The 12,845-nt window shown below is 38.6% G+C and overlaps 2 protein-coding genes across 6 annotated transcripts; both read left to right on the forward strand.

Moving 5' to 3' along the window:
* The first annotated feature begins 666 nt into the window (after window positions 1-666).
* On the forward strand, window positions 667-7,594 carry LOC127754339 (receptor kinase-like protein Xa21). Of its 5 annotated transcripts, none has more exons than XM_052279838.1 (7): window positions 667-971; window positions 1,277-1,619; window positions 1,889-4,683; window positions 4,773-5,152; window positions 6,378-6,460; window positions 7,169-7,269; window positions 7,363-7,594. In XM_052279838.1, the coding sequence occupies exons 3-4, from the start codon at window positions 2,013-2,015 to the stop codon at window positions 5,144-5,146; spliced, it is 3,045 nt and encodes a 1,014-aa protein (XP_052135798.1). In that variant the 5' UTR covers window positions 667-971; window positions 1,277-1,619; window positions 1,889-2,012; the 3' UTR covers window positions 5,147-5,152; window positions 6,378-6,460; window positions 7,169-7,269; window positions 7,363-7,594. The 5 variants fall into 5 exon arrangements, with proteins under 5 accessions (XP_052135798.1, XP_052135795.1, XP_052135794.1 ...); XM_052279835.1 differs by having other exon boundaries at window positions 4,773-5,142; window positions 5,318-6,460; XM_052279834.1 differs by having other exon boundaries at window positions 4,773-5,142; window positions 6,210-6,460.
* Window positions 7,595-9,143: 1,549 nt separating this feature from the next.
* Window positions 9,144-10,770, forward strand: LOC127754340 (probable LRR receptor-like serine/threonine-protein kinase At3g47570). The gene is made up of 2 exons (XM_052279839.1): window positions 9,144-10,153; window positions 10,261-10,770. Exons 1-2 carry the CDS (start codon window positions 9,280-9,282, stop codon window positions 10,623-10,625), a joined length of 1,239 nt encoding a protein of 412 aa, XP_052135799.1. The 5' UTR covers window positions 9,144-9,279; the 3' UTR covers window positions 10,626-10,770.
* The last annotated feature ends 2,075 nt before the right edge of the window (window positions 10,771-12,845 follow it).

Here is a 12,845-nt window from a genome sequence, read left to right on the forward strand (position 1 = left end):
TTTGTTTGACACCCCTTATCCTCAATATTAGAAACCGACGATGGTTGGCGCTGCTTTGTGTATTATCTGGGACGCGATAGAGCAACATGGACGGTGGGGGTAGCCGGAGATGGCGCCGCTGCAAACCCACGCCATCGGCACGAGCCACGACGACAGCGGTAGGAGAAGGAGAACAACATGCCGGCGCCGGGGTAGGAGGAGTAGGAGGTGTTGGAGCTGGTGCGCGTGCACACCGCGTGCGCCAACTCCCTCTTCACTGCAGGAGCTCACCAACGACGCCTTTAGCGACGGCGGCGAAAGAAAGAGGAAGAAGAGGATGAGAGAAAGAACAATAGAGTATGAGAGATTAACAAGTGGGCCCATTGATAAACTTAACTTTAACCAATGTTTTTCTATCTGTTTCCATGAAAAATAATAAATTAATCCTATGGGTGTTCAGCTAATTACCAAATTTTTACAATGCGCACGAGAAAATTCATATTATTTGGGTATCTCACAGTAAATACTATAAAATTTTGAGTATTCTATAGTAAATTTTGCCAAAACTTTATAGTATTTGCTCTAAGTACGGTCCTGATCCTGCAGTTCTACAGTATTTGTAAAGAAATTCGACTGCAACTCTGCAAGGAAGAAAACAGTTGAAGGTTGTATTTGCAATTTTTGTGATGAAAGGGAAACGCGCTAGTCTGTGTGACACGTCACTCTCGTTCCGGCTCGGCCAGTCGCCGACGGCCAACCTCGCCGCCCAGTCGCCCACCGCCGCTCGCTTCCCGGCGGCTCAGGCGGGGCGGCGATTTCGCTTTACTCCATATAACGCCGCTGCGGGCCCGCGGCCGCGGGCGTCGGCCATGTCCCCGCATGGGGCTATGGGCGTAGCGGCGGCTGGGACGCAGCTGAAGGCGGAGGAGATGGCCAGCGGGTGTACTGGATGGATCTCCGTCGGCCCGTCGGCGACAGGATGGAACGGCGAGGTGAGGTCCAACCGCCCAAATTTTCTCTTCTTTTTTTACTTTGTCTTCAAATCTATCTTGAGAGCACTTACTGTTTCTGCGATTTGCATTCAGTGTCCATCTTGGAGCTACCCTTAGAAATTTTGGGATAAGTTGCTTGATTCATGAGGTTATGCGATTTACAAGAGCATATAATGCAGTTGTTTTCTGTTGTGCATCTGCATCCTAGTCTAAATTAATATAATTGACATGGTTTGCCTTTTTCTTTTTTGAAAGAAAAAGAAGGATAATAGAATTCAGAATAGACATTTGTGTGCACTGTGCAGAATTTGGCAGCAAATTGTTCAGCTGGAATCAATTATTGCAAATGGGGGTCATTCAGCCGCAAAGCCGACTTGTTTGAATGGCCAGATGCAGCGAAAGTCTCTGAAAGAGACAAAGAACATGCAAGCAATGAAGTCCACCGAGAACCAAGGACTGTAGTAGAAGTAGCAAAGTCTCTGAAGAAGAAAATGTTAGAACTTAGTCCATGAATCACGGAAGACAAGTTGAGTTTGCTAACCGAGCATCAGATGATTGGCACGCCTATAAATCAGAGAATACGGTGCAGTAGCATACAGTCTGTCAGAGCTTTGCTACTAGATGACTTCAAAATCAGGCTGCCGATCTGTAAGCATTTCCTTGTTTAGTTCATTCCTTTCCATTGTTCAGAATTGAGATATCTTTTCATTAAAGAAGATAAGTATTGAAAACTATAAACTTATAAAGATGGCACTAAGCCAAGAATCCAGTTTAGAATTGGTTCCCTGACAGTGGCTTGTCACTCTAGTATATATTTGATCAGAAACCGCTTGTGTTTTGGAATTGATTAGACCAGGAAAATAGCTGCTAATTCTATGCGTTGTCTGATAAATGATCCATCTGTGCTAAAACTGTAGGGATCAGAAGCGAACTTGAAGTGAACTGGAGTGGCAGCTACATCAGTCCAGATTCAAGACAGAGTTCCATTGCTTCTGTCTGGCCACATGATCCAGATCTACATTTGAACATAGCTAGTCAATAATGATGGTTATTACAACTGGAAAGATTATCTTGATTTTCTTAGCTTGCACTGCACATGTCGTCACCTGCAGTTCCTTATATGGAAACGAGACAGATCGAGTGGCACTGCTTGAATTCAGGCAGGCAGTCCGTCTTGATCCAAAACAAGCCTTGATGTCCTGGAATGACAGCATCCACTTTTGCAATTGGGAAGGCATCTTGTGCAGCTTGAGGATTCCATATCGTGTCACTTCTCTTAATCTTACAAATCGAGGTTTAGTAGGGCAAATCTCTCCTTCACTTGGAAACCTCACATTTCTATCAATTCTATCCCTTACAGAGAATTCATTCAGTGGACAAATCCCTGCATCCCTTGGCCACTTGAACCACCTCCAAACTCTCTGGTTGAGTAACAACACTCTGCAAGGAGTTATACCAGATTTTACAAATTGTTCCAGTATGAAGGCTCTACGGCTGAATGGCAATAATCTAGTTGGAAAATTTCCACAGCTGCCTCATCGCCTTCAAAGTCTGCAACTTTCATACAATCATCTTAGTGGAACCATTCCTGCTTCTCTTGCTAATATCACAAGGCTAAATGTGCTTACCTGCACATATAATAACATCCAGGGCGATATCCCACATGAGATCGGAAAGTTATCCAGCCTGCAATTCTTGTATGTAGGTGCAAATAAGTTGGTTGGCAGGTTTCCACAAGCCATCTTAAACCTTTCTACTCTTATTGGTCTTAGCCTTGGGTTTAATAATCTAACTGGAGAGGCACCATCCAATCTTGGTAATTGTCTACCCAACCTTCAGCTACTTGAATTAGAAGACAACTGCTTTCAAGGGCAAATCCCCTCTTCGTTGATAAATGCTTCCAAGCTATATCGTCTTGAGCTAGCAAGCAATAACTTCACCGGTGTGGTGCCTAGATCCATTGGCAAACTAACCAAGCTATCTTGGTTAAATCTTCAGTCCAATAAACTTCAAGCTTGTAACAAGCAAGATTGGGAGTTTCTTGACAGCTTAGCCAACTGCACTGAGCTGAAAGCTTTCTCGATAGCTAGTAATCATCTAGAAGGACATGTGCCAACTTCATTAGGTAACCTTTCTGTTCAGCTTGTACAATTGTTTTTGAGTGGAAATCAATTATCAGGTGGTTTTCCTTCTGGCATAGCAAACCTTCCAAACCTGATTTATATTGGACTGGACAACAACCAGTTTACTGGTGCAGTCCCAAAATGGCTTGGAACTCTCAGTAATTTACAACAGATATTGTTACATGAGAACATGTTTACTGGGTTTATTCCAACATCCCTTTCAAATTTATCTGTACTGGGATCTCTCTGGCTAGACTATAACAAAATTGGAGGACCTTTACCAGCAAGCTTGGGAAACCTGCAAACGCTTGAAACATTGAGCATTTCAAACAACAAACTCCATGGTAGTGTACCAATGGAGATCTTCAGAATCCCAACAATACGGTTAATTGATTTGTCTTTCAACAACTTTGATGGGCAGCTTAGTGCCAGGGTAGGAAATGCTAAGCAACTCATGTATTTATATCTTTCATCCAACAATTTATCTGGAGATATTCCTAGTTCACTGGGCAATTGTGAAAGTTTGGAAGGCATCAAATTGGGCTCGAATATTCTTAGTGGAAGCATTCCTACTTCATTAGGCAACATAAGAAGTCTGAAAGTTCTCAACTTGTCTCACAATAACTTAAGTGGATCAATACATGCTAATCTTGGAAAGTTATGGCTCCTTCAACAAGTAGATTTGTCATTTAACAATCTCAGCGGTGAGATACCAACAGAAGGAATATTCTTGAATGCAACGGCAGTGCACATCAATGGAAATGAGGGTCTTTGTGGCGGGGCACTCAATTTACACCTACCCACATGTTATGTCATGCCTTTGAATTCATCTAGGAGTGAACGATCTATTTTGCGGTATTTGGTGATATTATTTGCTAGCCTGGTGTCAGTTATATTCATGTATCTATTATTGCTCTGGAGGGGAAAACAGAAGAAAAAATGTACATCTTTGACCCCATTTGATAGCAAATTTCCCAGAGTTTCTTACAATGATCTCGCCAAGGCAACTGAAGGGTTTTCAGCATCTAATATAATTGGAAGAGGAATATACAGTCATGTTTACAAAGGGGAATTGTTCCAAGGCAGAGATGTGGTTGCTGTTAAAGTTTTCAGCCTGGAGACAGAAGGAGCAGAACATAGTTTTATCACGGAATGCAATGCTTTGAGAAAAGTGCGGCATCGCAATCTAGTTCCTATCTTAACTGTGTGCTCAAGTCTGGACACTAAGGGAAATGATTTCAGAGCCCTGGTGTATAAGTTAATTCCACAAGGAGACTTGTATTCTCTACTGCACTCAACTAGAGATAGTGAGAATGGTTTCACTTCGAACATCATTACATTTTCTCAAAGGCTAAGCATTGTTGTGGACATAGCAGATGCATTGGAATATCTTCACCATAACAACCAAGAAACTGTTGTTCATTGTGACATAAAGCCTAGCAATATTCTTCTGGACAATGATATGAAAGCTTATGTTGGAGATTTCGGTCTTGCGAGGCTCAAAGCTGATGCTGCAGTACCATCTGTCGGTGACTCAAACTCAACTTCTATGATTGCAATAAAAGGAACCATTGGATATGTTGCTCCTGGTATTATTTCCTGTTTTTCAATTTAACTTGAGAATTTTTTGTGCTTCTACCAACATTTGGACTAAGTTATCCTTGATTGATGTCTACAGAGTATGCATCTGGTGGTCAAGTTTCAACTGCTGCGGATGTTTATAGCTTTGGAATTGTTCTCCTTGAAGTATTCTTACGGAAGGGACCAACAGATGATATGTTCAAGGATGGTCTGGATATTGCAAAATTCGTTAGTATGAACTTTCCTGACAAGATACTAGATATTGTTGACCCTGTATTACTACAAGACGAACTGGATTGCTCAAAGGAATCTGCAGTTGCCATGAAGGAAATCTTTTCTGAGTGTTTACATTCAGTGCTAAACATTGGACTTTGCTGCACCAAGCAGTCCCCGTACGAGCGCATGGACATGCGAGAAATGGCTGCAAAGCTACATGGAACAAGGAGGCATATCTCTGAGGCAACCAGGTAATATAATGTAAGATATGTACCCTGCCTATAGCTGTGAGATACTCTGCTACCTTCTCGCATGGCATGTTTAATATTGTCACTCTCTCTTATATAATGAAATCACAACTCTTGTTATTGCTGTAATAATCCAAGCACTACATTTGGTTTGGAATCTTACACAATTACACTGCAGATACATGGTATTGTTGGAAACTCTGCACTGTTATCATATTCTTTTCTTTTAGAGGAATTGATACCAATATTCAGCCCTCATGCTTTTTGCTGTTGATGGAGATAAGGACTGGTCAGCTTTATATTCACAGAACATTGAAAATTTTCTTGTTAGTTCCTTAATTTGTCAACAATGGAACTTTCTTCTCAGCTACTAGCTGATTTGGGTGATGACTGCCATCTGCGTTGAATTTTGTACTCAGCTGTTTTTTTCCCCTGTGAATGGACTGGGAAATTGGGTCTCTCGAACGAAACCTTATTTGGTTTGATGTTGTGTTTCATAATCAATTTGATTATATTTAATGGATCGAATTATATATAACACATGTCACATGTGGTACTTGTTCTGGGTTACAACTTACAATGCTTTGAGATTGCTCATGGCATAAAAGAAAAATACAAGGGCCTGCTTGGAAGCCAGCTGGTATTTGACCCGAAACTGGTACTCCCTCCATCTCTAAATGTTTGACGCCGTTGACTATTTAAAACATGTTTGACCGTTCGTCTTATTTAAAAAATTTAAGTAATTATTATTTCTTTTTCTATCATTTGATTCATTGTTAAATATACTTTTACGTATACATATAGTTTTACATATTTCACAAAAGTTTTTGAATAAGACGAATGGTCAAGCATGTTTAAAAAAATCAACGGCGTCAAACATTTAGGGAATAATGGAGTACTAAATACAAGGCAGAAAATTTTGACTGGCTGGACAAAAATTTGTGCTGAGAAAATCATCAACTTGCTATGTTGCTATTGCCTTTTGCTTGTCGTCGTCTCAGTTAGACTGGTCTACATGAAATCATACAATAATAAAACTTGGGGGGACCTGACAGTATAATTAAATCCAGTGGCGTCACCATTGCTGCATCAATCAATAGTGTAATCAGCCTCTCATCAAGATAAAACCATGGGCAAAAGTTAGGCACGTCCTCCACTTGCAGTCATGATTAGTATCTTCTCTGGAGAAAAACTGGTGTTTGTTCTGTCGATTAATTCGAAGGTCTTTGCCAAGACAGTGCAGACGCCACGGCTCTACAAAATGAGGCAGCTGATTGCTGATGGCCACTAGACTGCAGGCTGAAGGCTACTCTTCTCGCTGGTAAATAACCTTCTTGAATGAATGTCGATTGATCTTTTAATTTAATTTGTTTATGTTCATCTATTAATTGACTGCTTTGGGGGCTTTTGTGGGATGGGTCTCCATGTATCTACAGGCTTGTTTCTGTTCATGAATTTTATGCATATTTAATACCCCCCCCTCTCATGTTGCTTTGATTTTTTTTAAAGTCAAACTTCTTGAAAGTTTGATCAAGTTTATAGAAAAATATAGCTAACATTTATAGCACCAAATTAGTTTTATTAAATCTAACATTGAATATATTTTGATAGTTTCTTTGTTTTATGTTGAAAATATTGCTATATTTTTCTGCAAACTTGGTCAAAGCTAAAGTAGTTTGATTTAGAAAGAAAGTTAAAACGACTTATAATATGAAATTGAGATAGTACACATATGATTAGAAAGGTACTGTTAGATGATAAGAAATTATTGTTTCTTTGTTACCTAGAACTTGTTTTGCTAGCTTCTGGCTTGCATCCCCTCTTTCAAGTCTTTGACACTAGAGCCCTTCTTTTCAATGACTGGTGATCATATTTCTTTTCTTTTTGTTTTTACAAAACTGCGGGAGTCAGATTCATCATTCATTAACTAGTATAAAAAATATATGCGTAGTAAAAAAACCAAAAGAAAGAAAAATCATAACTGTATGTTTCTGAATAAGTATATCTGCTAACTGTATGTTTCTTGAAGCTACTTCTCAACTCTGATTCTGAAGTCTGAAGGACAGTTGCATTCATCAACCTATAGCAGCAAGCAGCTTTCATGTTGTGGAATCTTTCTGACGAAACGAGGTAAAGAAAAATAAAAGCTTTATGGTACTTCACATTTGTCCATTTACCAACATTCTCTAACTTTCTTAAACACCTTCTCTATTGAAACTTTAGGCTCTTGAATGTTCTTTCAAAAAGAACACTTGCCAGACATGTGTTGACCGCCTTTCTCTTTCTCTGTCTGCATATATGATATAACCAAGACCTAGCACTATTCGACCGAAGAGCTGGCCATGAAGATCACTGTAATTGGACTGTTTCAGTTGCTGCTTATGGCGTGCAGTGCAGTCCAAATCATTTGCAGTTCGTCGTATGGAAACGAGACAGATAAGCTCTCACTGCTTGAGTTCAAGAAGGCAATCACTCTTGATCCCCAGCAAGTCCTGATTTCTTGGAATGACAGCAATCACTTTTGCAGCTGGGAAGGAGTCATGTGCAGAAAGAAGACAACCAATCGTGTCATTTCTCTTAACCTTACGAACCAACGTTTAGTAGGAGTAATCTCCCCTTCTCTTGGAAACCTAACATTCCTAAAATTTCTGTACTTAGACACAAATTCATTCACCGGAGAGATCCCTCTGTCCCTTGGCCACCTGCATCATCTCCAAAACCTCTACTTGAGCAACAACACATTACAAGGAAAAATACCTGATTTTACAAACAGTTCCAACCTCAAGGTGCTACTCCTCAATGGCAATCACCTCATTGGACAATTCAATAATAATTTCCCCCCTCATCTTCAAGGGCTGGACCTTTCATTCAATAATCTTACTGGAACCATCCCCTCTTCTCTTGCCAATATCACGGAGCTATTGGGTGTTGGTTTCATGTCAAACAATTCAAGGGAAACATCCCAAATGAGTTCTCAAAGTTCGTCTCGATTGGGTATCTTGCTGCGAGTCAAAACATGTTGTCAGGAAGGTTTCCACAAGCCATCTTAAATCTCTCTACTCTTGATGTTCTTTACCTTGGTTTTAATCATCTAAGTGGAGATTTACCATCAAATCTTCTTGACTCGCTACCCAGCATAGAAATACTTTCATTGGGAGGGAACTTCTTCCAAGGGCATATCCCCTGCTCTGTGGTAAACTCTTCCAACCTAGGTTTACTAGACATTTCATCTAATAATTTTACTGGGCTTGTACCAAGTTCCATTGGAAAACTTACCAAACTGTATCACCTAAATCTTCAGTCCAATCAACTTCAAGCACACAGAAAGCAGGATTGGGACTTTATGAATGGCTTAACCAACTGTACTAGGCTACAAATGATCTCGATAGCTAATAACCGTCTACAAGGCCATCTACCAAGTTCATTAGGTAACCTTTCCTCTCAACTTGGAATGCTACATTTGGGAGGAAATCAAATATCTGGTGTTTTACCTTCGGACATAGAAAACCTCTCCAGCCTTACTTATTTCCGGATTGATACCAATGAAATTACAGGTGTCCTTCCAGAATGGCTTGGTTCTCTTAAACACCTACAAGTATTAGGCTTATTTAACAACAACTTCACGGGGTTTATTCCACCGTCCCTTTCAAATTTGTCTCAGCTGGTATATTTAATTCTAGATTTTAATGAGTTCGATGGACACATACCACATATCTTGAAAAACCTCCATATGCTTTTATCATTCAGTGCTTCCCACAACAATCTTCAAGGTAGCATACCAAATGAGATATTTACAATCCCATCAATAGTTCAAGTTGATTTATCTTTCAACAATCTAGATGGACAACTTCCTGCTAACATCGGCAATGCAAAACAACTTTCAAAGTTGTCACTTGCATCGAATAAGCTATCTGGAGATATTCCTAACACTTTGGGTGATTTTGAAAGCTTGGAATACATTGACTTATCCTGGAATAATTTCACTGGGATCATCCCTGCTTCCATAGGAAAGATAACAAGTCTAGAGGTTCTCAACTTCTCACACAATAACTTAACTGGGCCAATACCATCATTGCTTGGGACCTACATTTTCTTGAGCAACTGGATTTGTCATTCAACCATCTTAAAGGTGAGGTTCCGATGAAAGGAATATTCCAGAATGTGACAGCCTTGAGCATTGGTGGAAATGAGGGACTATGTGGTGGATCACGAGAGTTACACTTACTCACATGCCCTGTCATATCTTTGGTCTCATCTAAGCACAAGAAATCAATTTTACTAAAAATACTAATCCCAGTTGCCTGCTTGGTATCACTTGCTATGGTCATATCTATTTTTTTTACTTGGAGGGGGAAACGGAAGAGAGAATCCCTATCATTACCTTCATTTGGTACAAATTTCCCCAATTTTTCATATAATAACCTATTCAAAGCAACTGAGGGGTTCTCATCATCCAATTTAATCGGCAAAGGAAGATATAGTTATGTCTATGTAGGAAAACTATTTCAAGACAACATTGTTGCTGTTAAAGTCTTCAGTCTAGAGACAAGGGGAGCACACAAGAGCTTCATGGCAGAATGTAATGCCTTGAGAAATGTGCGGCATCGCAATCTACTTCCTATCCTCACTGCATGTTCTAGTATTGATTCTGAAGGCAATGATTTTAAAGCTTTAGTCTATGAGTTCATGTCACAAGGGGACTTGCATAAATTTCTATACACAACCAGAGATGATATAAACTTGTCAAATTTGAATCACATTACATTGGCTCAGAGAATAAGTATTGTGGTGGATGTATCAGACGCATTGGAGTATCTACACCACAACAATCAATGGACCATTGTTCATTGCGATCTGAAGCCTAGTAACATTCTTCTAGATGATGATATGATTGCTCATGTTGGAGATTTTGGCCTTGCAAGTTATAAAACCAATTCGTCAATGCCATCTCTAGGCGATTCAAATTCAACTTCTTCACTCGCAATAAAGGGAACCATTGGATATATTGCTCCAGGTACTGGTTAACTGTTTCTTGTATTGCATTGCACTGCTTCAAATTGTATTTCATTATCTGACATGCTGATGTGAGTGAACTTGAATCTTGTCATATGCAATCTACAGAATGTTCACATGGTGGTCAAGTTTCAACTGCCTCGGATGTTTACAGCTTTGGAGTTGTTCTCTTGGAAATATTTATTCGGAGAAGGCCAACTGACGACATGTTTAAGGATGGATTGAGCATTGCAAAGCATGCGGAGATCAATTTCCCTAATAGGATACTAGAGATTGTTGATCCCCAACTTCAACTAGAGTTGGACGGCCAAGAAACTCCAATGGCAGTCAAGGAGAAAGGCCTACACTACTTGCACTCTGTATTAAACATTGGACTCTGTTGCACCAAGATGACACCGAGTGAACGCATCAGCATGCAGGAGGCAGCTGCCAAGCTGCATGGAATCAGAGATGCATATCTCAGGGGAAACTGAAGAAGCAGTGCAGTTACCTCAATGGTTTTGGTTTTGTCTGACGCATTATATATTATATATAGCATTATACTAGCATGCATGTGTGCATCTTGTTCTGGTTAAATAGATCGGTATTGCCTTGAATAAAGAAGTGGCCATTGTCCTAGAGCAGCAAATGTTTTTAAATTGCTGTTTGATTCATTTCTAATTTTGAAACGAGGTTACATAAACATCAGGTGTCTTTCGTCGTTCACTGTGTGAGTTAAACTTGAGCTTGTACTGAAGGATGAAATCCTACACAAAACGACATCAATACTCTTGTTTTTTAGCAGTTTGGAGGTTTGGTCATCTCTGGCAGACTGGTACTAATTGAATCTACTCCTGGACGGCTAATGGGTTCAATACCGAGATACAGTAAGGGACACAACTACACCGAGAGTGCTAGCTAGATAGTGCTATAGAGAGACACCCTTCTTTCTAATATCTATGTATTTTTTTTCTTCTTAGAGAAGTTTCTCTTAAATTATTTATCCGATTTATAATCCGATTATACCATTGTGTTCGTTGTAATTAAATCTTTACAACAAGATCTTACATGATTATATTTTGATGAAAAATTATATATTACTTTTATCATATATCTAAATTACTTTTAGATTTCACTAAATTACTTCTTAGGCATATAAAAGTAATTCAATAAAACCTAAAAGTAATTTACATATATTATAGAAGTAACTTATAACAAAAGGAAAGTAACTTTAATGAATACCTTTTTTCATAGGACATGAAGTCATATTTTATCCCTACAACGAATTTACTTCTAATGTCGTGACAAAGTTACGTCCGTTTTATTTTAAGTTACTTTTATAATATATGTAAATTACTTTTAGACTTTATTTAATTTACTTTTATATGTCTAAGAAGTAATTTAGTTAAATCTAAAAGTAACTTATATATATGATAAAAGTAACTTATGTATATAATAAAAATAATTTACAAATATAAATATGTTTTCATCATAATATAATCATGTAAGATCTTGTTATGAAGATTTAATTGTAACGAACACAATGGTGTAATTGGATTATAGATCGGATAAGTAATTTGAGAGAAAACTTTGTTTGAAGAGGAAAAAGGGCATGCATGCATGTCGTACGAGTACGATGTAGTAGACTCCATGTCTTCTCCATATTTAGGCGTCGCTGGTTAAGACAAAAACGAGAGGCCTCTCCAAATAGATTTAAATAGATTTCACGTACAATAAGCCATTAGGCTAAGCATTATTTTCAAAAATACCTAAAATACCCTTACAGACATACAAAATTAACAATTGATTTATTTCATTAGAAGTTTCAAAAAAATATGAAAATTTTTACGTGGCCTCATTACACAACATGGGAGTTTGTACAGATGTTTCAAGTTTTTTTCTGGTATATTTAATTTTTAGAATTTTTTTGTGGTATATGAGAGAAAATTTGCTTATACGAGAGAAATATCTTGTGTAGTGTATGAAAGATGATTTATATTAAAAACATCAATAAAAAATATTTTATACAGCATATAACATATAAGTTGTACTTTTTCTAAAAAAATATAAATGTAAAATAACTTATATACAAATTTCCATGTTTTGTAAGGAGGCCACATAAAAGTTTGGTAAAATTTGCTACAGAGCATCCTTCTAAAATTTGCTATAAGTTATACATTAAACGGCAGGAGATTTGCCGTATATATTAGAAGAAATAAAACCAAGAGAGTGCAGAAACGAAAACAACAACAGGCCACAACAAGTCCTGTGACAGAAATTTACAACCCAAGGGAAAAAACGACTGTGAACCAGGTTCTATCAACAGCAGTAGAGCCTGGATTGGTTGATTAGGTCTATATTCTCTTTAATTAGAAAGGCCACCTGAAGCTCGCTTTTTGAAGAATCCTGAAAAATCCTCCTATTACGTTCTAACCAAATATTCCACCACGTTGTTAAAAGGACACTCAGAATTTGCTTCCTTCGTGATTTAGGCTTGATCATGCAGAGGGTGCTCCAAAGCTGCTGTATGTTGATGCGGTGCTTGAATGTCGAACCATCTACTAACATGGTTCCAAACCAAAATCGTAAAGGGGCACTCTTTTGCTAGATGTGTGGCATCCTCGAAGGCCCCCCCTGCATAAACTACAAATCCAGTAGTTTACAGAAAACATGATTTTCTCTAATGATGTTACAGAGCGACAAATGTTTATAGT

The sequence above is a fragment of the Oryza glaberrima genome, chromosome 11 (assembly GCF_000147395.1).
Source record: "Oryza glaberrima chromosome 11, OglaRS2, whole genome shotgun sequence".
In the NCBI taxonomy this organism is placed as follows: domain Eukaryota; kingdom Viridiplantae; phylum Streptophyta; class Magnoliopsida; order Poales; family Poaceae; genus Oryza; species Oryza glaberrima.